At 38.9% G+C, this 27,141-nt stretch overlaps 2 protein-coding genes across 2 annotated transcripts; one reads left to right on the top strand and one right to left on the bottom strand.

Moving 5' to 3' along the window:
* Positions 1 to 24: 24 nt before the first annotated feature.
* On the bottom strand, positions 25 to 22,797 carry tbc1d12a (TBC1 domain family, member 12a). The gene is made up of 13 exons (XM_057344477.1): positions 21,305 to 22,797; positions 17,972 to 18,098; positions 12,578 to 12,693; positions 10,546 to 10,628; positions 10,360 to 10,477; positions 9,221 to 9,327; positions 8,955 to 9,035; positions 5,223 to 5,317; positions 5,057 to 5,128; positions 4,678 to 4,806; positions 4,239 to 4,348; positions 1,708 to 1,966; positions 25 to 1,247 (listed from the first exon to the last, which is right to left on the bottom strand). Exons 1-13 carry the CDS (start codon positions 22,501 to 22,503, stop codon positions 1,173 to 1,175), a joined length of 2,571 nt encoding a protein of 856 aa, XP_057200460.1. The 5' UTR covers positions 22,504 to 22,797; the 3' UTR covers positions 25 to 1,172.
* Positions 22,798 to 24,189: 1,392 nt separating this feature from the next.
* LOC130560596 (D(1C) dopamine receptor) lies at positions 24,190 to 26,640 on the top strand. The gene has a single exon (XM_057344484.1). The coding sequence runs from the start codon at positions 24,428 to 24,430 to the stop codon at positions 25,748 to 25,750; it is 1,323 nt and encodes a 440-aa protein (XP_057200467.1). The 5' UTR covers positions 24,190 to 24,427; the 3' UTR covers positions 25,751 to 26,640.
* Positions 26,641 to 27,141: the final 501 nt, after the last annotated feature.

The following is a 27,141-nucleotide window of genomic DNA, read 5'->3' as shown; positions in this document are numbered from 1 at the left end:
TGTCACAGAATGCATGTATGGCAATAAATTTAAAGTGTAAAAAGGAGGTTGCAACATTTTTTTTATTTCACAGAGCGAACAGAGGAATCAATCATTTCGTTAAATATGATGTTAAAGAACCATGAATCAAGGAGCATAAACCTTTTGTCCAAAAACGAAGTCATTTAAAAATTTATTTACCAATGGCACTTCTCAAAATCATGCTGGTCCCATGTTGTGGCACAATCAGATTTTTCTTAAATGTAAAGTTCTTTTAGAAGATGCTGTGTAAGTGTAGAAAAACAAGAAATAAAGACAGGAAGACAAATCAGGTATCCAATACTGAGAGTTTTCAATGTCTAGCCTTGATACCTCACACAAGCGATGTACAGTTTCAACTGTCACGTAAGAAAACTGTACAACAGTGAGGGAGATAAAAAATAAACAAATCTTAAATTAAAAACAAAGACTTTAAATAACAGAAAAAAATCTGGAAAAGGTTAGATCATTTTGGAGTGTTGGAGAAGGTGCAGAAGCTGATCTCTTGTTTGCTGGTTAAGGTTAGTATGTAGTGTGTCTGATAGAGAAACGTTTGCAAGCTTTCCATTTAAAACCACATGGCTGATTTAGAAAAAAAACATAAAATCTCTAATCTCTCGATTTCTAATATTTGATCAGCATCCGTCTATCTATAAGATAAGATCTCAGATCTTGATTATGTATGTGTTTGTGTGTACCAGATGGCCCGCTGCTGGTTCAGCTTGCAAAATTTCTGCAAGCAGGGAGTGTTCATATCTGTAGCTCTGGCCTCTGTGTTTGTGTGTGTAAATGGTTCTGATCAGTTTGTTTTCTTACAGTCACAACATTACAAAAGTAATATTGACAAAGTTGGCACATTATACGGTAACCTGACTCACATTTGTACATTGTTATTCTCATGCTCTCAGGCTCATTCATTCACAAACACACGTACAAACGCTCACAGGCGCAAGTGAAGAAACGTCCCTTCCACAGGGGACAGGTTCATTATGAGAGTCTTCAAACAGCCCAATCAATCCATCGAGTCTGAGCCCGAGATGTCCTTTGGAGCTTACAGTTATCCTCAGGCACACGGCAGAGGTCAAAGTGCTGCGTGAACCGTCATCTTCTGCGAGCGTTAGAAATATCACCATCTCTTCTGGGAGAGTCAGCTGTTAGCTTCGTAAGGCAGGACTGCTGCTGCTTCTGTCGGTTTCTTTCAGTCCATCTTTCATCAGAGCGGAAAAAACCTGAGGATGACAGAAAAAAAGGTGATGAGAAACTCGTGTAGGAGGGAAAGCTTGATTAAACAATCCATTTTCTGATTCATTCAGATTATTTCGACATTCCCGTATTGATACTTAAAATAACAAATTAAACCATGATTATTGGTTGACTTATATATTGACCAGTGTCAATATCAAACAGGCCCTTGACCTCTGAATACTGAACAGTTCGATCACAATTCTATAGACACAATTTGCAATGCTGATACTGCATTTGTTTTGAATCACATTTTCTACATCATTTGCATTTTTTTTGCTGCCTTCATAAATTTAGTAAAGCTGCTTTTCAAAAATGCAAACTGAATTGAATCAGATTTTCTGGGTATTGAGAAAGACATGTATACAAACAAACCTGGTTCTAAAAAAGTTAGCCTAATATTAGCAGAGATCTGTCTGTGTATTTATGTAATTATGAACATCTCACCTGGTTCCACCGCCGGTTATTACTGACCATCTGTGTGTTTGCTATGCAGGAGAAGAGTGCGTGTGCGGGTGTGTTTTCAGGCAGCCGGGAAAGGAATTGTGCACTATGAATAAAATCCATCTGCAGCAGAACATCCTGATACAGTCGTAGAATTCCCAGTCCCGTCCGGAATAACGCCTCCTCACCATCTCGGCAAAACACATCCCAAACACGACAGGCCACATCCAACGGTAACGACTTACTGTACAGAGTGAAGATCCTGAAAGCAGAATAGAATTAAAAGTCATGAGAATTTTGTCTGCATGAGGGTAGTTGACGAATAAATCCTACATGTGTCCTATGGTGTGTGACATAGCAAAATTTAGAAAACAAATTGTTAATATTACATTGTTTTATATTATTAATACTTATATTTATCGTTAAATAGCATAAGAGAGATATACTGTATCTTCATTGTTAGTTTTTTCTCTACATTTTTGCCGTCACACCATTGGACAAATTTGCATATTAGTATGTCAACTACCCATGCGCAGATGCTGGTAACCACTTCATACTAAACCATCCTACCGGCTTTCAGAAAAGGCTAAATGGAAAAAATGTGTACAATAATTAGATTCATAGCTCTCAATCTGTGGTCTACAAGTAGTCCGCTAATCGATTGGCTGAATTAAAAGTAAAACCTTTTTTTTTAAATTTAAAAATAATAATTCAGGTTTATTAGCGAAGAGTAGCACTCTAGTTCATCACAAAATGCAGTCTAGCAAAATTATGTATTGAAAAAATGAGGCTTCAAGATTATGGGATTACTTTTGTGTCAATAAAAATGAACGCAAACTTTAAAAAAACAAACAAAAATATACAATGAGAAAGAAAAAAAACACTTTAATAATGAAAACAATAAACTCAATTGCAAGAATGTGACATGATTTTCAAATAAACTGCTATTTTTCTTAACAATTTTCTAAGTTTCGTTTTTGAAAATAATAGTTTTGAATTAGCTGCTAGATTTTTCATTTGCGCTTTTTGAGTTTTCGTTTACGCTTCTCAAGTTTTCGTTCTCCTTTCTGGCACAAATCTCACGAGTGGGCGGAATTTATGGCCACTTTACTTTCATTGGTGGTTAGTGAGATTTGGATTGACAGCTCCCTGACAGGAAGTCGATACTGAAGACAGTGCAGCGGATTAGAGAGCAATCAGTTTGCGGTTTTCTGTATTGTATTGTTTTAGTGTTTGTACTTAACTTACTTTCTTATTTTGTTAGTATATTAGCAGGGTTGCCAACTTTCAAGCACGGCTCTATCACGCCATAACAACAAGCCAACGTCGAACAAATACAAGATAACTAGCCATATTCACATGCAACTTTACGTGGGTTTAGAGGCCGTCAAGACAGCAGTCTATAATTTATAATTACCTATGATATCAGGAAAAAGAGATGCCTAGTGAGTTTTGAGGAGATATACAATAAAGTGTTATGCTTCCAGTTCATATTTATAATTTATAGATTATAATCGTGGTGGCATTTTATGTATTGTTTCTATCTTTAAATGTTTGTTTATATTTTAAGAAGTCTCTCTTCTGCTTTTCTTTAACCTGTTTTATGTAGGTGTGTAAATACATAATGAAATTGTTGTTTGCAAGAGGCAGACTAAATTAATAAAACATTATAAAGGCCTCTAATTGTGTAACCTTATGAATTTGTTTTGTTGTAGCGTTTAAAAAACATAAATGTCATTTGAATGTATTGGTACTGTTTTATGAGGTGTATTCTTTATTATCTGAATTACATTCATTTACCTGAGGGTGAGGAGGACGATGATGAGGAAGACGCTTGGATCCGCGCATGACTTACCAACTTCAAATACCAATTACTAATATACTAACTAAATAAGAAAGTAGTTTTAAGTACAAACAATAAAGATAACAGCATGCAGATGGTTCTCTAAAATTCGTTGCCCTGTACTGTCTTCAGTATCGACTTCCTTGTCAGGGAGCTATCAATCAAAAACTCACTAGCCAATCAGCGTAAAGCGGTCATAAATCCTGCCTACACGTGAGATTTGTGCCAGAAAGGTGAACGAAAACTTGAGAAGCATAAACGAAAACTCGGAAAGCGCAAAAGAAAAATCTAGCAGCGAATTCAAAACAATTATTTGCAAAACTGAAACTTAGAAAATTGTTAAGAAAAATAGCAGTTTATTTGAAAATCATGTCACATTTTGGCAGTTGAGTTTATTGTTTTCGTTTTTTTTAAGTTTGCGTTCATTTTTATTGACACAAAAGTAATCCCATACAAGAGTTGGGTAGGCCATAATTGCATAAAAATTTCAACATCTCAGATCATTTGGTAACTGCAGGATTAGATGTGTGGCCTGACAGCCCCTAGGGGGAGATAAAGAGCTAGTGCAGTAAAACAATTACTCATTTATCTCTGGTCTGCGGTTTCAAAACAAAGAAAATAAATATACATAGATAAGAGAAACAAACAAAGCAGAATACAGCAGGAAAAGAGATTTTGACAGCAGAATTACCAGTCTATGAGGTAAAAATCAGGGGTCAAGCTGTTGTTCTGAAAGTGCTGGAATAGTCTGGGGAGGTTCTCTTCGAAAAACACTTCAAACACTGCAAAATACTTCAGCATCTTGGGAGGAAAAACAAAATATGGCATGAATACTGAGCACGGCTTCATCTTGAAACAAGCATATAGAACAATATCTAATCAGTTTGTGTAACATAAGAGGAATGTTATCAGCAAATTTGCCATCACTACGACTTTTAGGAGCTCTTGGCAGAGTTTTTACTCTGAGAATTCTGGCCAATGAAATCTCTAAAAGTGGGTCAACAGATGGTTGGAATCAATTCTGAGTGCAAACGCAGAAACACTGTGTAACTTTCCCTCTATTTTGAGAGCATATATGTTGTAGATAGTCTACCACAAATAGTTTGATGAAGTAAGCTGTGGATGCGTACCAGGTCATGGTCCACTCTGAAGAAGGCCATCTGGCACGGTTTATTAAGGAGGTTGGCGAAGGCAATGAAGGCATCAGCCTCCTCCAAATTCAGAATGAGAACAGCAGCAATAAAGGACATGCCCTGAACCTAAAACACATCAAACAAATGACACATAAACACTTGCAATGTGAATTGTAGCGATGGCCCGGATACAAATTCAACCGCACCTTCCCCAGGGCCATTTGACAAGTTTGCATTTGTTTATGCAGCAGCTATTTGCCCTGAGCACTGAGCAGAACATGTGACCTGGTTCATGTGAACCTCACGCTCTAGGAGCACTGAACAGTAGCTCGAGAATGTGTTTTTATACTGTCATCATAAACTGTATGCTACTTACATAGCCTACATCAGGTCTGTAACAGGTGTAAGCCCCCAACACATTGTGCAATATATCATGGTATGGTCCACCCTGATGGAGGAGAGAGGCAGAAATATGTCATGATGTGAGACAAAAATGAGACTTAACCCATTAATATAAAGTATGGAGAAACACCTGTTCCTACCTTCTGGAATATGTAGAGAGACGGGAAAGTTCTGGATATATCAAGTTTGATTAAATCCAGACTAGACTCTCTGTCAGCCAGCGATACGCCACAATCTAATCCATTAAAACCAGATGAAGACATTAGTCACAGCAAATAAGACAAATCGTCAAAGTTCAGCTCTTGTGACACAATTCAGGAAGTCGATCATGGAAACCGCGTACTGGGTTCAACACACTGACATTGGAAACATTCTAGCATAACGTTTGCATTATATTAAAATGGACTGTATTTACTTACTAACACATGTTCCTGGTCTGAGGTAAGTGATTCACGGTATTCCAGTTTTTACACCTTCTGAATATTTAATTAAAATGCAACTTCCTCTAAAACATCCCCACTTTCCATGAACACTGTTAACCAATAAAGGATTTAGCTTCACTTGTCACTATCTAATCAATTCCCAAAGGATAAAATCAAAACCCACCCGAAATGCCCATCTTACTTGCTATTCTATTTCAGGAATTCCGTAATCACATTACGGAAGAAAAATGGGTTGTGAGTATTAAAGCTGCAATCTGTAACTTTTTGGTTAAAAATAAACAAAAATCAGCTTTTGAGGAAGTACATCTAAACTGTCTCCTACTTTGATCTACAATTGTTAGCTTATAATTAGGGATGGGCATTTAAAGTGAAAATAATATTCAATATTCGTAGGGAATTATTCGAAAATTCTTCGAAATTCGCAACCCTCCACCGCATGCATGCATATAGGATACGCATACGCTACACACATAAACAGAGAGAGAGAGGGACACATAAACAGAGAGGGAGAGAGACCATTCACGCTTTCCATCTGTATGATGACAAACTGTTTAATTTGTTAGGGAATAAGCTATCTTAAGTCAAGCCATATAGCAATTTTAGGATAACTGCTGAAACATACTAATGTAATAAACAACCAAATGATGGAACATATTACAAACAACCTGAATGATGTCACTTACAGTATCAGCTGATCGGAAGCATATCTTTAGCGATCATCTTAGTGATGAGGGCCGTTGTTTGCTCTGCCCGTCTAGCATTCACCTTGGTTGATCTGATATGGAAACTAGCCAATCGCAGCTGACCTGTGGATGCTCCGCCCTCAAATGAATGCCCAATGGACTAATCCTAGTGGTTGACCTATGATCATAGGCGTGGGAATGTATTTTGAGCAGGGGGTGCCGTGATTTTTTTTTGCCAGGTCAGAAGTTATGACTGTGCCATGGGCGAGCCGCTTGAGTTTAATGTTACTAAATAATGGAGGCAAAAATGAGTTGCTGCCGAGAATAAAGAAGGATGCCAGTGTGATTATAGGATACATCATAAAAACAAACACATAAAGGCGTGTTATATGTATGCTAGGGATGTAACGATTCACCGTGAGCCAGTTGAAAATCGGTTATAATGAGTGACGATTCAAATCGGTTGAGGTGTGAACTGAATCGCAATACATTTTTTGAACAGCAGGGGCCGCTATTTTCACTGCAAATCTAAACGTGGACATGCTGATATTTCTTAAATGCAAAAAAATCCAAGAAAAGCTCAGACAGTATTAGTTTGTTTATATTAAAGAGACTTTTTCTATTATTAATTTGTTATAAAATTGCAGTTTAGTTTTGTTATTTGAAATAAAACATTATTTTATTATACAAAGAAACGTGAAGCATTTAAGAAATAATGCAAGGGAAGTTGTTCATTTCTAATTTGTTTCAACTCATTTTGTAAAAATAAATCATGATTAAATCGTGAATAATTCGCATCGTGAGATCAGAATCGTGACTCGCATCGCATTGTGAGCTGAGTTAATCGTTACATCCCTAATGTATGCCTATAGCCAAAGCACAATCTGTTGTACGAAACTAGTTGCGCGGCAGCAGCTTAACCACCCAAACATCAACCTATGATAAACCATGGCCAAACCAGTCACGCAATTAAACACAACTGCATGCTGCACGGCGACAGCACATAGAAGTCAACCCGTAACGTTACACATTCTGCCTGTAGACCTAGCCACATTCTCAAATAAAGAAATAACTGTCTTACATTACTGAAGGCCTGCATGCAAAACTCCGAAAGTGGCCTTTCTTTCTGGGTTGACGCTAATGATGTCCTGCATGAGGACATTAATGTTCAGTTAAAAAAGTTTTTTCGTTTTTGCACCATGTGGACAAGACCACTTGTGACACTTGACCTTCACTAACGCAGATGACTCCATGTGTTGTCATTGTAACAGTAACGTTATTAAAACAAAAACAGTAACGTTATTAATGTTTTCAATGGATATTAGTGAATAGACACATTAATAAAATGTATTATATTTATTTTTGATAAAACATTTTCATTTACGGAGTGTCTATTTACACTGAGTACAAATAGCCCGCCCAAGGCAGCAGTGCTTTTTATACTAATCGAAAATAGCTTTATTTTCTTTGGATTAAGTAGAAATAGTTACTAGAAATAATAGTGCTGTAGTTAGATACTATTCGTATACTATCTATATACTATAGATAACATTACTATTTGCACCTCAGTATTGTTGTGCATTAAACATTATGAAATAATAACAGAGTGTAAATCATTATATCTATAAAAATTATTAAAATGATGGCAATTTATTGAGATATTAGCCCTACACCCCTAACCTTACCCTAAACCTAAACTTTATGAATTCAATTAAATTTTAAGTCTTAAATCAATTTTATTGAAAACAAATGCCATCATGATCTGTAATGTGATAGAAAAAGGTAAAAGGGCATCTTCAGTGAGAGTTGGATTAGAACCCCGGTCTTCAGTGCCAAGCTATGCAGACGTTACACCTTACGCCACTGGAGTCGCTGTTTGAAATGGCGTCGTTCTTACACTTTCTCTATTCCAATCACATATTGGTGGGCGGACCTAGTGCAAATAGTTTCTGCCTTTATTTATTTATTTTTGGCACTGTTTCTGTTTTTCTTTCGCTCGATGCAGGGGGTGCTGCGAGGGCTTCCCGCGGCTATGACTATGATAAGCAATCTTCGCATGGCAGAGTTTGCACTGCACTTCATTTTCATTAATTTTATAAAGGACGCCACACAGAACTCATATTTAACATCGTCCTAAGTTACCGTATATGCCACGCAAGTCTACAGTGTGGGTAGACTACGTAATGTTAGCAAGTGTGAGACTTCTTCAGTTGTCTGTTGACAGCTTATAGGTGCGTTATTAGCAGCGCCACCCTCTGGATACATGAACGCATCAACACCGCATCAAAACGGAAAACACGGGGAATTGTTTTTGTTGTTTTTATTTTTGGACTACATTGCACAAACTATTCGATGTTCTATAATTAAATCAACTAATCGAATATTCTAAAATCATGACTCATCCGTACTCATAATACAGATTTTTAAAGGAACAGTTCACCCAAATAATGGTCCCCATTGACTTTCCATAGAAGGAATACAAATTACTATGCTCAAGTCAATGGGGACCATTTTGGGTGATCTATTCTTTTAAATTGATCCGTCGGGTACGTTTTTACGGAAAATGTCAGTTTGACGTCACAAGACTTTAACACACATGTAGGTACATAAACTAACCTGAAATTTGGTTTCAAATGGAGATGACGATATACAGACAAAAATTACGGACTGCAGCTTTAAATAATGATTTATTTTAACTTATAGACAGAAAAGAGCCACAACTATTTACTGTGTAAATGCAACAAACCTTCATTCTCATTGACAGAACTTGTTTCGCTGAAGCTCCGCCATTTCTCTTTGGCTCTAGACAGGAAGATCTCGTACAGTTCTGCGACAAAACACACCCAAAAGCTCAACTGCTGTGACAAAAATAACAGCTGCTTCCTCATCAACATAATACATCTGGACACAGTCTGGGTTTAATGTCGGTATTGGCTGCCAGACATGTAATGTAGACCAACAGCTAAAAGGTCATCAGACTGAACAACTGTAAGGTGAGGTTGCCATGGTTACCTGGGGTTATGTTGAGCTCATTGCCGATGGCGAGGCTCCAGACCTTTCCACGGACGCTGGGCGGGACGCCCTGCCACCAGAGTTCACGCACACGTCGGGTGTTACGCCTGCGTTTAGGTAATTATGTTATTGATGCATTTTTAATAAGCATATATAAATTTGCTTTCTCCTATGAGCTGTGTGTTTTTAAAGCTGCAATCCATAACTTTTTTGTTAAAAAATCAATCATTGAGTAAGTACATAAAAAGTATTCAAGATTGGCTCCCTATCTTAGAGTTCGTTTACACAATAAATAACAGAAAAGTTTTCCTTTGCATTTTTGAAAAGTTTCACGTACACACGACAGCATTATCAAAACAATCTGCATTTACATGTACCTAGGAAAACAAATAAAAATGCTGTATTATGCATGCCAGGCCAGCGGATGGCAATGTTGCGCTGTAAAGAAACACTACGTGCCTGCGCACATACTTTGCATACCATGTTTTAAGCTAAAAGCACTTTTAATACACTTTGTCGGCGTGTTTGTGTGTTTAAAGTTTGTGTATATAAATACTATGTCTTCGCTGGTCGTAGTGGTGCAGTAAATCTACTTTTTGCTGGAGAAATGATAATAAGTATGTCACGCAGTACAAACATGCAGCATGGAGGCTGCCATTATTGTTTTGGGAATGCTCACGCCTCTCATCATGGAATAAAGTATGTAATATATTAACAGTTTTTTGAGTGCGAATCATTGTGTATAATGTTCACGCATACCCACAGACACAGTAATACGCATGCGTATGACGTCATTGTTTTTGGAAAACGCCGCATCAAGAGTTTACACGGAGACGAAAACTTGCACTTTGAGACCCGTTTCAAAAGTTTGCTTTTTCAGTCCCCCAAAATGCCATTGTCGTGTAAATGTGCAGCCAAAATGCATTAAAAACGTTCAGTTTTTAGTTGAAACTTAAAACGGTCTCGTGTAAACAGCCTCTTATAATACTACGATTTCACAAGAAATGTCAGTTAAGTATATAACATAAACTGCAATTTTATATTTCTAACATACTGTATTTGGCGATGTAAAGGCAAAAGTTACGGAGTGCACCTTTAAGTAAATAATTGGGAGAAATCTAGTACTATAGGACACTAACATGCTTTCCCAGTTGGGCAGGACCTCAGTGTTCCAGATCACCATAGCGTTGGCGATATTCTCTTCCTGGCGGTATCTCTCCTTCATCTGCCGTTTTTTCTTCTGTGCGTCTTTCAACTCTAAGTGAATCAAGAATTAGTGTGTTTCTGTGAATAAACACTTGTAGTATAACGTGTGTGTGTCCTACCTCTTCTCTTGGCCCCTGCAACCATCTCACTGTATTCCTGTCTGTGTCTCTGAGATTCCTCTTCTGATTTTGCAGGCAGGTTCCTAAAACGACACAGGAAATGTTTTTTTTCTGGAGGGTTTAAAGAAAGGGCACACACCTGAAGAGTATGTTTTTATTTGCCGAGTTAAATGATATCCTTGAAACTCAAATATCAAATCTTTGACTGCGTGAAAGGCAAATATTCACACATGTAAACAGTTAAAGGAACAATACTGGGTTTTTAGGAGGATCTATTAACAGAAATGCAATATAATATACAAAACTATTTCTTCAGAGATGTATAAAGACCTTACATAATGAACCGTTATGTTTCTAATACCTTAGAATAACAGAGCGGGCCTAAATACATTGAATTCGTCGCCATGTTTTGTACAGCAGCCCTAAACGGACAAACAACTCTACAACGCGCGTTTCCTCTCCCTCTCCCCTGCGGTATCGTGGTGAAACGGCTGATCCGTGATCCGTACGGATTGTACTCTATACGGTTCGGAACGCATGTGACCCACGGATTAAATGTAAGTTTATTCATCATTGAGTAAAAGAGTAAAACGTGCTCTCTCTACAGTTTTAGCGGCAACGCACTCTCGCTCTCTCTCTCCAGTATCTGGACGAGTACAATATTAAAGCGGTTCCAGATAAACAATGACGCTCAAAACTGCTCCGTCACACAGCTAATATTAGAACAAAAACAACAACATATCTTTGTTCTAACAAACAGAAAAACCAATGTTACTCACATACTGATCCGAATCAAAGCAACCTCCTCGGGGTGATTTTAAGACGATCTTTCTCTCCAACGTCTCTCTGCTGGAAAGTATCTCCATAGATATCTGTAGATATCATAGATATCATAGAGTATCTCTGCTAAAAGCCTTAGTACCGCGGGTCCTAACGCGTCTCTGCTGGAAAGACTTTATAATATTAACGCAGATCCTATAGCTCCTGCCTGACTTTTAGCCTTCTTTTTATACTTAAAATCCACAGACCTTTTATTTGATGTAATAAATAAGACATCGCTCTTTCTACAGTCTTTCTAATGCCCGCATGATCTCTTCCCTGCGTCAACATGAAAATGACATCTTTTTGTACTATGGTGGCCACCGTCGTGTTTGGACTGAGCGATTCGTTGCAAATCTATAATACAACGCTAGTGGCCGCTGTTAATCAAGAACTGCGCCTTTAACCTAATCACAAAGGCAGATAAGCCTCATGGGTCGAAAACAGACCTTGCAAAGAAAGCGGAATGGTAGAAACTGCCCATCTGTTAAAATGCTACTTCTGACACGCTTCCATGATTTTTTCACAGGTACAACACTAGTAAGTTGTTTTTAGGCTTTATGGTCATTTTCATCCTTGCAATCCCACTATGAACAACAGCTGCAGGGGAAAAACAAATTGATAAAGACTCTTCAAAATTCTCATTTTCTTTTGATGAAAAAAAATTACTGTTTCGGTCATTTTGACAGTTGCTAAGACACAATTCTGTATTCTGTCGAGTATCCGAGAAGTGCGATTATACTACAGAGGAAAGACTTTTGTGTGCGTGTACATGTGTGAACGTTGTGTGTCAGTTAGTGTGTGCATTCAACGAACGACATTTCAGCTTCAATCTCAGCGATCGCAATTACACAAGTTACCAGATGAAAAGCAATCTCATTCAGGCATGAACATGCTGTCAAACTTAAGATGGTTGATCCTAGAAGTAATATAATAACCGTACTTCACACTATGACTCTGTAAATATGTCATCAATCTCTGATAAAAAAATAAAACAAAACCCTTTATTAATAATTAACATTAAAACAACATTTGTTTAAACAAGAGCAGAACCTGCTCCTCAGGTCTATACGGCCACATTTTGTTTGACAGTTTTCCCAGCAGACACAGTGAACTGCATCAAATATTTGATCAAAGGGAAGCATGGATTCACAGCACCTTGCAGCACGTGACAACAGTGCATTATGGGAAATGAAGTTCACATGTGACTTACGCAGGTCTGTCCTCCAGGATGAGTGCAGTGGTGGACAAAGGCTCAAACTCCAGATTCTTCCGTCTCATTGACTGAGGGGGCAGTACTACAGTGGGTCCCGCCCTGGATTCATATTCCTAAAAAACACAAAAGGAGAGTAGCAATTATGGGATTACAGCAGATCCAGCATATCAACATTCTTAAAGCATCACATGTATACCAAGGAGACATGAAGGAAAGGAAGAAATCTGTCATGAGATTCCCACATGCTTGGAGTGAGTGAACTAAATGTTGTGCCCTGAAGCACTTCTAAATTTAAAGGCCTAAAGCAAGTGCATAAATGATGCTGTGTGTGTATGTGTGTTGACATCACTCTCTGCCTCAATCACAAACAGACAATTGTTGACTAACACGTCTCCACTATGAAGTCAACCAGATAAACGTAATCTAGGTAAAGACAGAGACGAAAACACTGGTGTTACCACATACATGTGATTTAACCTTCAAGACATTTAAACTCGACAAATGAATTTACCATCCTCCCTCTAAACCACAGCTGAAGCTTCCAGTACAGATGAGTCACATGCAGGCTCACATGATCATAAACTCCAGACAAGAAACAGAGATTGAAGTCTGATTTCATCAGAATGATTGAGAGTTTCTAAATAGATATTAGTGTGAAAATTCAACAGTGCAACAGATTTAGGTTGGCCATGGATGAGTATGTTTGTGGGTCAGCTACACTTTATAAAAAAGTCTTAAAGCAACAGTTCACCCAAAAATGTATTTGTCTTTATTTACTCACCTTAAAGTTGTTTCAAATCTGTATAATACATTTCTTAGATTTGATGACCACAGAGAAAGATGGAAGAATACAATGCTTGTAACCAACAGTGTTGGGCAAGTTACTCTGGAAATGTAATTAAATTACTGATTACTCATTTAAAAAGTAATCAAGTTACTGGTCTTCCTTTGACAGAAATAAACTCAAAATAATGATTGTATTTCCAGCTACAGAACGCATACGTTTCTCTCTCCATGCTGAGTTTGTTTTCGCTGGTAGTACCAAAGATTGTCTTGTGATGGGGAGATGTATGGGTCTGTAATACTTACAATTGGAGCATAAAGTACTAACATCGATCACGAGAGGCACCTCAGCCAATCATATCCGGTGTCTAGTCTCCTTGCTTGCGTTCCGCGCGGCGACAGCATTGGCCGTTACGAGTTTTTAGCTTAAGGTGGCAGGCTTTCCATGGAGTGGCTTTGGTAGTACTTTCCGCACAGGCGCGTTTCAGTTTGATGACGTCGCAGGTTCGACAGGCAGGCATCCAGACTTTGAAAAAGCTATTTCTCTTTATATAACTTAAATTATAAAACGATACAACGGCAACGATGTAACGCAGCTGTAACGTATAGTTACCTGGGCTTGGAACTATAATCTAATTACTATTTTAGGAATTATAACGCGTTAAATTACTCCGTTACCAAAAAAGTAAACAAACTACAGTAACGCGTTACTGCCCAACACTGGTAACCAAACAGATCTTGGCCACAATTAACCCTTTGCATGGAGTTTGATTGACAGGCGACTGTACCAATCATTACGCCGATATTGTGCACCCCCCTGTTGCTATTCACCATTTTGTCTAACAATCAAACCATAGAGTTTAACTGGCTGCACATTATGCGGTTTTAAAAAGTCCTTCACGATTGTTGCTGGCTGTCACACTGTACGAATATGATCCCAGCTAAAAGCCATGTCACTGTGGAATCTTAGTTGTCATAATGTACAACAATAAAGACTTCTTAAAACAGACTCATACAAGAAGACTTGTCCAGAGTTTTACCTCATAGACTCTCGAATGATAGGCGCTGAAGGACTGCATCTCATCAACACTGGCAGAATTTTATCGGAGGTAATATTTGATCTTTGCGTCATAATCATAGTTTCACCCTTTGCCTAATCGTGTCAGAAACCAATGGTGCTATCCAGACGTTATTTTGTTACAGCAAGCAGGCAAGAGGTTTGATCTTTAGTTTGTTTACTTCATTCCGAGTCACTTTCACATCCTGAATATATAGTTCAAATGCATATTGCAGACTTTTATTGCTTTTGGTTGAAAGTACAGGTCATTTTTTTCCAGAAATGATTATTTTACAATAAATATTATTTAGTGCTGTGGGAGCGTTTTGGCTGATGTCAGACATAGCAAAAGGGGGAGGGCTTTGCGAAGGGTCAATTGACTACCATAGTAGGAAAAATTACTTTATAAATTTCTTTGTTATGTTGAACACAAAATGAGGTATTTTAAAAATGTAGGAAAGCAAACAGCTCTGGGGCACTTTTGACATCCATTGTAATTTTTCCTACTATGGTCTATGACAGAATTTTTATTTTTGGGTGAACTGTCCCTTTAAAGAAATGCTCCAGGTTCAATGCAAACTAAGCTCAGCGAAAGCATTAAGCAAAAAACATTTTCGGTCCCATTTGTGCATCATGAGAAATACCGAAACAACTTTACAAAAACAATAACTTCACAAGGCCGGTAAGCAATTCTAGTCTCATGTTAACACGTTTAACTTGGATATACATTTAAAATCTTGTCTATTGCCTGGCTCCTTAAACATTTGTTGAAAGTACTTTAATGACAAATGTTTGCTCTTTTTTAATAGTATTGACATTTTTATTAGTATTTTAAATTCAATGTAGCTTCGTTTGGTATTAAGACCTATATAATTCTAACAAACAATAAATATCAGGTGCTTTGTTTGCATTTTTAAGATAAGACAGAAGCATCAGTGTGAATGTGAACTGGAGGTCTCCCTCAGAGGAATACAGAGAGACACCTGCAGCATTATCGGGGGTGAATCTCAAACCAGAACCAGAGGGCTGAAATCAACACAAGCACAGTCATCGTCGCTTTATCAAAGGGAAAGACTGAAGACAGCTGCAGACACACACTCACACACAGCCCACGCTCAAGCACACATACTTCTCCCCTGGCTGACAGACAAAATCATCTCTGCAGAAGAAAAGGAAGGATTTGTTGACCCTTTCTTCTGCATAAATGAAGTTATGAACTTTGTTGGTGTTTCTAGCCATGAAAACAGAAAATGTTTTCCAAGAACAGTTCATCTATGACCAGGGGCGGACTAGGACAAAAAAGCGGCCCTGGACTTCTTCACCAGGAGCAGCCCACAACACCAGGCTGTGAACATAAAACACCAGCTTATTGATGCACAAATCATTCTATAACACCAGAACCTTTTAAAGACACATTGCAAAGCCAATAAAACAATAAACATGAAACAGTAAAGACCAGTGCAGTCTAAGCAACAAACAGACATCAGAATTACATAAAAGCCTGCCTGCATGTCAGTGTAATGTAGGGTAATGTATTTGAACTGTTTATAAATGACACTTTACTGACCATGACATGTAACACACCTTAGTCAAAGAGAAACATTCACGCTTTGGGCTTGATAACTTTGGTAGCTTCAATAAGCATTATAAAACTGTACATTAAATAGAAATTTGACCAAAAACAGTAATTTCATTACTTGTGACAATAGTTCTGCAATGTATTGAATTAATTAAGTCCATCATAAAACTTACACAGTCTTATCTTAAGGCTTGAATGGTATAAACCAGCGATTCTCAATCCTGGTCTTCGTGACCCCCGGCTCTGCATATTTTGAGTCTCTCTGTTTAACACACCTGATTTAAATCAACAGCTCATTATAACAGCTTCATGAACGAACTGTGTAACGATTGACATGGTCCCTAGACAGTGTTCACTGCTCTCTACTCCATGCACACAGGAAATCAGCTGAAGCTTGAGAACACGGATTTGCGCTAAACGACTGCCTGCAGCACCTCCACACACAGACAAAACTTTCTACAGAAATATCAAGTGTTAATTAGCCGTAATCATGAAATTTATCGTACACACGCTCATTTCGAACTGGAATCATGGCAGAATATCCAGTGATTTTCGTATACGGTCGCATTGAACAAACCTCTGAAGGGATAAGAGAAACATACTAAATATGCAGAGCGGGTGGGTCGCGAGGACCAGCATTAAGAACCGCTGCTATAAACGGTATGTTGTCTGTTATGTTTTTAGGCATGTTAAGTCAAATGCATGTTACATCTTACAATGTGACAAATAGGGATGCTCATTTCGGTTCATTTCCCTAACCAAGAACCGAAACTCTTTATCCTAACATTACCCGTTAACTGATAAGATTTTAATATTAAATTGGAATGAAATAAAAATACATGCTGCGTGCCTGAGTCTCTTTTCGAATTCGTCCTCCGGAGGTCGCGTTTGTCCACCACATACGTCGGAGGACGCAGGCTTCGAAATGAGACACAGCTCCAGTTGACGAGGGTCTGTGACACTTTAAAAATACAAAAGCTAGTTTTTATTTTATAAAGTAACGTGTTGTGGGGACAGTCTGGAGCCTGTTGACAATTAGACCCGCGGCAAAAAACGCCTTTTCAGATGGCATGGATGTCCCGCGAATGCAGAGATAACACATCGGGAAGCGCGTTTAATTTGCTTTCCACCAGCTAGGATTAATATCCAATGAGGGCATAAATGTGACTAAGCTAAACAGATATAAATCCGATCTGCTATACCCACGCAAAATACAAACATTATTTATTACTTATTCATATTTCACATTCGTAGTTTTACGTCACGTCTAAAAGAAGGCAGGGAAACCATGGGTCGCGCCGTTTTCTCCTCCTTTCCAAAGCGCACAGGAGGCTGCTGATGCTAAGCATACTATGGCTTTGTTATGTTTGACTTCCCATATATCACTACTTCACATACAACTGTATTCGCACTTGGTTTCTGTTAGCGCCCGCCTACCGAACTTCTGTCTTCCAGTCTTCTTCAATTTATTGTCTGAAACGTCTGTCTTCTTTAGTTTGATTGGTTTAAGTTCTGCTTGGCCTCTGTAATTGTGGGCTAGAATCTCTAAACCCTGTTTGATTGCCCAATCATTTGACATTGACGAGCGCTGTTACCGCTGTGGCTAGGGCACAGAAATCACAACTATAACAAGTGAGCACAAGAAAAACTATTATTATTTCTTTATATCCTTACAGTGGGCCGTCCCACATTGAGCAGCGGCCCACCAGGAGAAAACTCCCGGTGCTCCAGACTGTCTATGACTGTAAATCCTGTCATTATTTATGCATCATCATGTCAGTTTCAACCACAAAGATGCATGACATGTTTGAAATCTACATTTTAATTGTATAAAACGTTTAAAACATTCTTGTACATTTCACCTGTTGTGTTCCACTGGCACACAAAAACTCACACTGGTGTAAAATGACATTATGATAAGACAGGATTTGGAGTTTGGGGTATAGTTTCCCTCTAAAGTGTCCTTTCTTACCTGCTGGATGATTTTAGAGTCTTTGGGAGGGTTGTCCCGCAGCGGGATATTTCCAAACAATTTCCATCCTGGAACACTCTGGGATGCTGTGGTCCTTGACTCTTTGGGCTTCCAGGAAAACAAGCTCCTGAAAAGAAACAGAAAAAACGTGAACGCATTTGACAAGAGCTCTCAAGTTAAAGTGATAGTTCACCCAAAAATGAAAATTCTGTCATCATTTACTCACCCTCTTGTCATTTCAAACCTTTATGACTTTTTTTCTTCTTCTGCAGAACACAAAAGAAGACATTTTAAAGAAAGTTGGTAACCTAACAACACTGGCGCCCATTCACTTCTATTGTATGGACACAAAACCAATGCAAGTGAATGGGAGCCTGTTAACAACATTCTTCAAAATATATTATTTTGTGTTCTGCGAAGGAAACAAGTCATACAGGTTTGAAATGACGAGAGGGGTGAGTAAATGATGACTGGATCTTTATTTTTGGGTGAACTATCAGTGTCAATGGTCTGTGATATACAGCTGCTAAGAAACATGAAACTCATTAAGTTCAGACTAGAAGTATAGGGAATTAAGATATTGGATGGCTTGGCAGTGCAGGCCTCAAAGATTTAATGAGCTTCACACAGGGGATTTCAGTGTGCTTATGTTCAAAAAACAGCACCAGATAAACTCTGGAGTCACAGGTGCCCTTACATACATCCGCTGTGTAGCTGAGCTCCCTGTATCTCTGCTCATGCTTTCTGATGGGAACATTAAACTAATGCGATCTTAATTACATAATAAAGGCAGCGAGCCGAGTCAATCCTGTCCTAAGAGAAACAGACAGAATGATAGGAGACAAGAGACAACGAAAGAGAAAGCGTGAGAAAAGATAACGAACATGGTACAGCTGAGGAAAGGAGAAGTGTGTCCTTCTAAAACAAGGAACTGAAGACACGGTGAAGGCAAAAACATACAGAAACTGAGACAAACAAGCCCTCAGAGCAGCAGAACACCATGAAGCCTAACTCATAAAAGCTGACATTAAAATTCCTCAGTGTGTCTGTAAGCGTGTGTGTATTTTTCCATGCTAACAGCAAAATCTATGAAGTTCTTTTGTAGACACTAAAGCTCTTGACAAAGACTCCAGCTGAACTGTGGTATTAGGACTGCACGATATTGAAGATACATACACATACACAGTGTGTATGTACTGTGTATAATAATTATGTATAAATAAATCCACACAAACATGCATGTATATATTTAAGAAAAATATATTTATATATTAAATATTTATATATAATATGAATTATATTCACATATAAAAATGTACATACACACATAAATATTTCTTAAATATACAAATGCATGTGTGTGTATTTATATATATACAGTGAGGGAAATAATTATTTGATCCCCTACTGATTTTGTAAGTTAGCCTGCTTACAAAGAAATGAAGGGTCTATAATTTGTATGGTAGGTTTATTTTAACTGATAGAGACAGAATATTTAAAAAATCAGGGGAGAAAATGTTACATAAAGGTTATAAATTGATTTGCATTTCAGTTACCATTACCAACCAGCAAGAATTCTGGCTCCACAGATTGGTTATGTGCCTATATGGACCACAGATGAGTCCTGTCACTTTAAGAAAGTACTCCCAAGTCAGCTTGTTATGTATATGAAAGATGCCTGCCAACAGAATCTGTATCTTCCATTTCAACCTCTCCAACACCATGGTCCAGACCAAATAGGTTTCAAATGAGTGGATTTATAACCTTTATATAACATTTTTTCCCCTGATTTTATTTTGATATTCTGTCTCTATCAGTTAAAATAAACCTACCATACAAATTATAGACCCTTCACTTCTTTGTAAGCAGGCAAACTTACAAAATCAGCAGGGGATCAAATAATTATTTCCCTCACTGTATATATATATATATATATATATATATAATTATACACAGTACATACACATATATTATGTAAACAAAGACATTTGTTTTGTAAATGATTAGTCGCGACGAATCGTTATGCAGCCCTATTTTTATCCCTGAAAAAATGTAAAAGATTTATGCTGCTTGTATAATTTCTAGTTTTTAGATATATTTTAGTATAATTTTAATTAGTTTTACAAACTTTATCGCATTATCGTTATATTGTTTACATATATTATGTAAACAAAAACTTTTATTTTGCAAACGTTTAGTCGCGACGAATCGTTATGCAGCCCTAGATAAAATGCATGGCAGTGATCTGCATCAAACAGAAACTTAGACTATACATTACCTATAAGTATTAAAATCACACATTTTTGCAAACAATTGTGATTTTCACTCCACTAACACGTATACATTACCGGTCAAAAGTTTTTGGACTCCTCCGTGAAATGTTTCTCATTATTTAAAAAAAACTTTGATCTTAAGGTGTATGCTTAAATGCCTGAAATTAGTTTAGTAGACAAATACTAAACTGGATGACTGAACAATGAAGAAAGAACAGCCAATAAGAGCAAATAATAGGGAACTCTTATAAGCTTTTTAGTTACAACATAAATCCCATACTTTCCATTGTTTTATTTCATAATTTTGATAAGTTATCATTGTTCTAAAATGCTGAGTGTCCAAAAACTAGTGTAGGTCACACAAACTTTAATTTGATTTATAAATAATAAACAACACGAACAGATAACAGGGCTGTTAAATAGATCCAATAAACAACTAAGAAGTCTACCGCTAACTTGTGGCAGTTACATTAGATCTACTTCTGTTGCGTTGCGTCTCAGATCTGTCATGCGTCTCTTTTTTGCACCCAACATCTTTCGGCAAATCCTAGAGTAGAATAAAGCCGGCACAGAAAAGTGACTGTCAAAGCTCCTGTCATTATCTGTAACTCATTACCTCATCGTAGTAACAGTGCGATTTCTCGTCAAAATAAAAAGCTTTCCACACACATTGTTCAACATCTTCTACATAGGAAAAAGCACACAGCTGATAGAACTACAGAAAAGATTACGTCTAATGGATTTAACGGTCATAATGGGAATCGTATCGGTTTTAATGGAGACTATAATGGTCTCTGTGGGTATCTTCTTGTAATGTTTAGGGTTCTTGTTGATAAGGTCAAAAACACACTACATAAAATACATTTTATTGGTTTTAATGGTAAACAACTAGCCTAATGGTTCGTAATTGGAATTTTCAGCAGGGTAAGCACTATATATGAAAAACACTTTTAAGGAAGCGTAATGCTGGAAACGTTTGTGGTCATTTGGGTAAGGACACAAAATCATCGGGTTCACTGGCAACAGCTAAGATACTTGTTGGTATGTAACCACCATCTACCTGGTGAGGAACTCGGCGATGCCGTGTCTCTTTGTGTCAACCGTCAGGTCAGATGAGGCCTCGGGGTTTGTGCTGTCTGGAGCGCTCTGTCGACGACCACCTTCAAATGTATTTACAGAGCATTCATCCGCCACACCCTCTGCACCAAAATATCCATCATCCCCGGGACTCAGAGGAGTGGCATCACAGCTGAGGGAAACCATGTGACCCGGGTTAGTTCGGAGACTCTGGGGTCGAAGTGGAAGGCCACCTTCACTAAATTCTTCCTCTGGGCTTGGCTCAGCTTCGGTGTAATCGCTTGTGTTCTCCACAAGGGGAGACAAGGACAGCTTGGCACTGAGATCCGACAGGGTGTCAGCAGGGTCCGGGTCACAGCTCGCCGCATCCGAGTGCCGGGTCTCTTCTGAGCTCTCCGCGCTGGCACGACCCATTCCTTCACATGACCTCCTGGAGGGGAGGACACAGTCACTTTGATGAACAAAGACATGGCTCACTGGAGCAGGAAGGCCACCTAGAGATCCAAATGGGACTTGAGACAGGGTGTTATAACTGTTTACAATTAACAACCCCCCATTTCCCACTTTCACACCTCTGTCTTGGAAAGATTGCATAGCATGTCCGTAATCCATGCGGTTTATATGAGTATTATCCATATGTCCATAAAACGCATCTCCATTAGGCATCGTCATGATATCTGGTGAATCCCTACCCACGAATGACACTGGAGACTTTGGCCTCAGCTGTGAATTTAAATAACCTCCGTCGGGTTTATGCGCACTCTCGCACCCAAGCTCAGACGTCCCAGTAACCCTATCCGAGTCTGACATTCCGGTTGCGCGCACAGCTGCTTTCGGTCCGGACCGGCTTCTCCCTCCTCCTCCTCCATCTGGATAAACCACATCCACCTCATGCTGTTCGGGAAATCCATTGATTATTTCATCCCTGCACCCCGGAAACACAGAATCCGGATTGAAATCAAGCAAAACGTGGCTCTCTTTCGGTGCATTGCGCACTGACGTCTGTCCAGGGTCTCGATCCGTTATACCCGAAGTGTAAACAGAACCCTCCTCAGCGGCCCACCCGGACCGCACATTGTCAGGGGCAGAAACACATACGCGAACTTTGCACGTCTCCCGGTTGTCGTTGACATCGATGGACGGTGCGAGACCCAACCCATCAGCATCCTCCACTCCTTCCATCTCACTGGAGGTGTCGGTGGTACAGAACCGTAGATGAAACCCTGCTCCTGCGGCGCCCCGGTTCGGCTGGGCTGTCTGCAAGACAAGATCTCATCTTATACACTCCCCTTTTAACAGTGCGGTGCGTTCATGACATCACCGTCCCCTTAGCCGCTAGCGTTGAGGGTGGAGAGTAAATCCACAAGTCGGTATTGTTTATGCACATATTGATCCACGTCCAGCGCAGTCGCTGTTAGAGGCCATTTTGAATGTGTTGTCGGCGTGTCTCTCCCAGCAAAAGACTGTAAGTGGGATTACCAGGAGTTAAAGCGACACCCGCCGGCCATTTGGAGGAACTGCAAGGCGCTCCGCATTTACAATGCAAAGCTACAGAAATCACTACGTGTAAACGTTAGAATGACCACTAGAGGGAGCCAAGACATAGGATTGTGTGATGAAAAAACCGATACACCTGCGGTGGTATCCTCTACATATCTATATAAATCAGTTTCTCAAGGGTTTCAAGATTCAGAACCTGAATTAAACATCCCATTAATGCATTTTTAGTGATTATTTTGGTCCTATCCTTATTCTGGGATATTAGGAGATGTTATGTGGCATCCTTTACAGCTCCTCTAACAGCATGTGCTTTTCTAGTGGGGTCTCCCATACAAACATTTACCAAATTGAAACCTGCTAGCACGTGAGCAGTAAAGAGCTGCAGGGCATATACTGTCCACAATCAATAAAACATGTCTAGAGTAAAACATAAAGCCCAGATATTTATTAATATGGATATTTTTTGCCATTGCATTTTTGTTATTTAACACAATTCTCCCAATGTCTAAGTGATGAGCACAGAAAAAAAGTAAATTGTTCTTAAAACGATTTGTTTTCACTTAAAATGTAAAAACTTTAGTTAATTAAACTTAAAAATATTAGTTAACATAACAATTCTGCATCAAATTCATGTAATAACTAATATGTTTATTTTGAATGTTTACGAAAAAATTGAGCCGGGTCACTTAATTTTTTACATTTTTACAGTGTTGAAATTTAAAGCAGATATAGATGAACACAGGTCCTTTATAAATGATTTTTTTTCTGAACAGTCTGTAACATTCCATTACATATTTGTCTTTTAAATAAAAATGAAACTCCACTCCAAAATCAAAAGCTTTATTTTGTCTAAATAGGCTATAAACAAACTGATATAATGGTGTTTTCAGACTTTTAAACCCACTCTTAAACGGTTGCATATATTCATGGCTGGATTCATGAGGATGGGGGCCCTGTGCTTGAGTTGGGCCCCCTTACTATTTAAAATCATGGGTTTGTTAGCATTTTATTTGGAGTGTAAAAAGTGGCAATTTAGTCTGAATTATTCATCAATTATTATTGTTGTTAATTGCATTGAGATAAATTGTGTATTCTTTGTATTTATTCATTTGTGAATATTTGTCGTTTACGATATGCTATTGTTGAAATTCTTTGTTGTGACTGTAATGAATAAATGTAAATGCGCTGCAGACTTGATGAAATGACATCTAGTACACAAAGGGATCATGACCAAGAAGGTGGTAGCTGGAGTCATTCGCAGGGAATGAATGCTGGTATGGATCATACAGGCTCAGCGTTGTGGACATAAACCAATCACAAAGCAAGAACTTTTCGAGCGAGAAGTTCTGGCGCACGAATGTGGGTCATTTTACGCGCTCAGCAGCGGGAACGGACGCAGTTTACAACTTGCCACAATGGGAAAGAGCTGTATATCGACCAACTCTGACTGGTCACTAGGAGAAGGAATCGACAGAAACCTCGTGGACACTATCCAAAACAGGGCAACCGATGAAGCGCTTTGGTGAGAACAGATAGAGATATGATATTGACGGATAAAGAAGCTGACGGGTTTAGAAATGTCAAGTGTTGAGCAACGTTCCTAAAGATGGAGAACGATACAAACCACACACAGGACCGTACGCACAAAACGCAGGAGAGTGAGGAAAGAGACGGGCAGAACAGTGTGCGCGCTCTACTGGGCTTCGTACTCTTTCTTCTGATCGTCTCCACGCTCCTCGGGAACACGCTGGTGTGCGCCGCCGTAGTCAAATTCAGGCACCTGCGTTCCAAAGTGACCAACTTTTTCGTAATTTCTCTGGCAGTGTCTGACCTCTTCGTGGCGGTCCTGGTGATGCCGTGGGAGGCGATATCCGCGGTGACGGGCACGTGGCTCTTCGGCCGGTTTTGCGGCATCTGGATCGCCTTTGACATCATGTGCTCCACCGCATCTATTCTAAACCTGTGCATCATCAGCCTGGATCGGTACTGGGCCATCGCGAGCCCTTTCCGCTACGAGCGCAAAATGACCCACCGGGTGGCTTTCATGATGATCGGGGTGGCATGGACCCTGTCCATCCTCATCTCCTTTATCCCGGTTCAGCTCAACTGGCACATGGCAAACGACGAGGAGGAGGGCGCAGCGGGCAACGGCACCAACTATACCGACAACTGCAAAGCCAATCTGAACAGGATTTACGCCATCTCCTCTTCCCTGATAAGTTTCTACATTCCCGTTATCATCATGATAGCCACTTACACGAGGATATTTCGTATTGCGCAAACACAGATCCGCAGGATATCCTCTTTAGAGAGGGCAGTGGAGCAAGCGCAAAACCACCACCAGTCCAACGACTGCTCCAACGAGAACTCTCTCAAAACCACATTTAAGAAAGAGACTAAAGTTTTGAAAACACTTTCCATCATCATGGGGGTCTTTGTGTTCTGCTGGCTGCCGTTTTTCGTGCTCAACTGCATGGTACCCTTCTGTCAGTGCGTAAGTGACACCACTTTTACCATCTTTGTTTGGTTCGGATGGGCAAATTCCTCCCTAAATCCCGTCATTTACGCATTTAACGCAGACTTCAGGAAAGCATTCTCGTCTATTTTGGGTTGCAATAAAATGTTCCCTAGCACTGCAGTGGAGACGGTGAATTTCAGCAATGAGCTGGTTTCCTATCACCACGACACGACGCTTCAGAAGGAAGCGCAGCCGCTGGCCGTGCAGCTGCCGCACGCCGTCTCGAACACTCGAGAGGAGCCGAGCCTCCCGTTTGATAAGGATTCGGTGTCGCGGAACCATAAAAACATGCTGTTGCCCAACATTGCGCAGTTCGAGTGCGACGGGGAGATTTCCCTCGACACTATCACACCGTTTACCACTGGACTCATAGAGTGCGAAGGACTCCCTGGTCAGATCATTAATGAATGAAACTGGTAAAAGGCGTTTTATTTGTTCAAAATGTAATGAATGCTGGTGGAATAATGATTATTAATGTTTAAGCAGAGTTTTAGATCTCTATTTATTGATCTTAAAAATCCTTCTTACTTTTAGTTGACATGTCCGGGTTAAGGATCCAGGGTCCCACAGCATAACCATAAAAGTGCATAAAAAGCTTTTGGATTTTGTATCTGTATCATTTTGATCACTTTTTAGCTTTGAACATTTGCATAGTTGACGCATAAGGTCTTTTTTCATCCATTTTGAAGGTTTACATTTACATGAATGTATAAAGGAGAATGTAACTGTAACTGGTTAACATGTTCATTTACATTTGCAGCATTTTCAATTACCTTTGTTACCCTAGCATTTTCAATTATTTAATCGTTATTGTTTTCAATGTGTGACGAATGCAAAATAATGTAACACATGGTCAGAATCTGCAAAATGTTGTTGTAGTTTAAGATAAAGTATATCACACCACAGGGCGGTTAAATTTCCCAAATGTATTTCATGTCAACCTATTTCAAGCTGATACATTATGAGGTCACATAATAACATATGATATACCGGTTGAATGTGATATGTTAAATTGCAGCACAGTAGGTCACCTTGCCAAAGCTGTTGAGTGTCTTTAGAATGATTTATGTCTCACCTCCTCCCTGTTCCTATACTATACCGTATTACATAATGTGTTCCTGGGCAAATGAAGAGTATACAGGCGTTTGGGCATTAAGATAACAGCAGCTGAAATCTCATCATTTGCTTCCCGTTGTGTAAAAAGTGATCACGTAATAAACATAATTTGTATTGATGAATATGTATAGGAAATGTCTCTTTACCATCAGTACATCCAAATGTTTTACGATAGACATTTTCAAATTTTGTACACAAAATAAATCTTAAAAAAAAGAATGTGTTTTGTTTTGTCTCAGAAAAATTTCACCAAATTGTATAACATGTAAAAAATAATAATTGAGCCATTTTTGTTGCTTCCAGTCAGAAGTTTTTCAGCCTCGTGAGAGTATTCAAAAAGCTCTTCAAAACAAACCGAAAAGACAAATAAATAAAGATGATGCTCCAGGCTTCACCTGGTAGAAAGTGTTTCATCTTGTCAGAACAAAGGCTTTGAGTCTTCTACAGCCTCAATCTGCCTTGAACCACTGAGACCCCGAAAAAAACCCCATGGCCTTGCCAACTGACTAAAACACACAGCTGTGTGTATAACATGACAATGCTCTGTAAAAAGATGCCATTTTTATCCAGGAGCATGATAAAAACCTAAAAACATGCAGATGAAACATATTCCACCAAATGTTGTCCAAACTGTCCTAAAATAGTTCAAGTTCACCCAAAAATGAAAATTCTGTCATCAATTACTC

Source organism: Triplophysa rosa, linkage group LG10 (assembly GCF_024868665.1).
Source record: "Triplophysa rosa linkage group LG10, Trosa_1v2, whole genome shotgun sequence".
In the NCBI taxonomy this organism is placed as follows: Eukaryota; Metazoa; Chordata; class Actinopteri; order Cypriniformes; family Nemacheilidae; genus Triplophysa; species Triplophysa rosa.
Note: the sequence above shows the minus strand (reverse complement) of the source record. Positions and strands in the feature narration are given on the sequence as shown.

Coding starts and splice junctions, on each gene's coding strand:
- tbc1d12a (XM_057344477.1), bottom strand. CDS start 22,503: ATGGAAGGAGTGGAGGATGCTGATGGGTTGGGTCTCGCACCGTCCATC. Junction 18,099..21,304: donor ATCGCCGAGTTCCTCACCAG/GTAGATGGTGGT, acceptor GTTTCTTTTCAG/GAGCTTGTTTTCCTGGAAGC. Junction 4,349..4,677: donor TCAGAGTGGACCATGACCTG/GTACGCATCCAC, acceptor TTTCCTCCCAAG/ATGCTGAAGTATTTTGCAGT.
- LOC130560596 (XM_057344484.1), top strand. CDS start 24,428: ATGGAGAACGATACAAACCACACACAGGACCGTACGCACAAAACGCAG.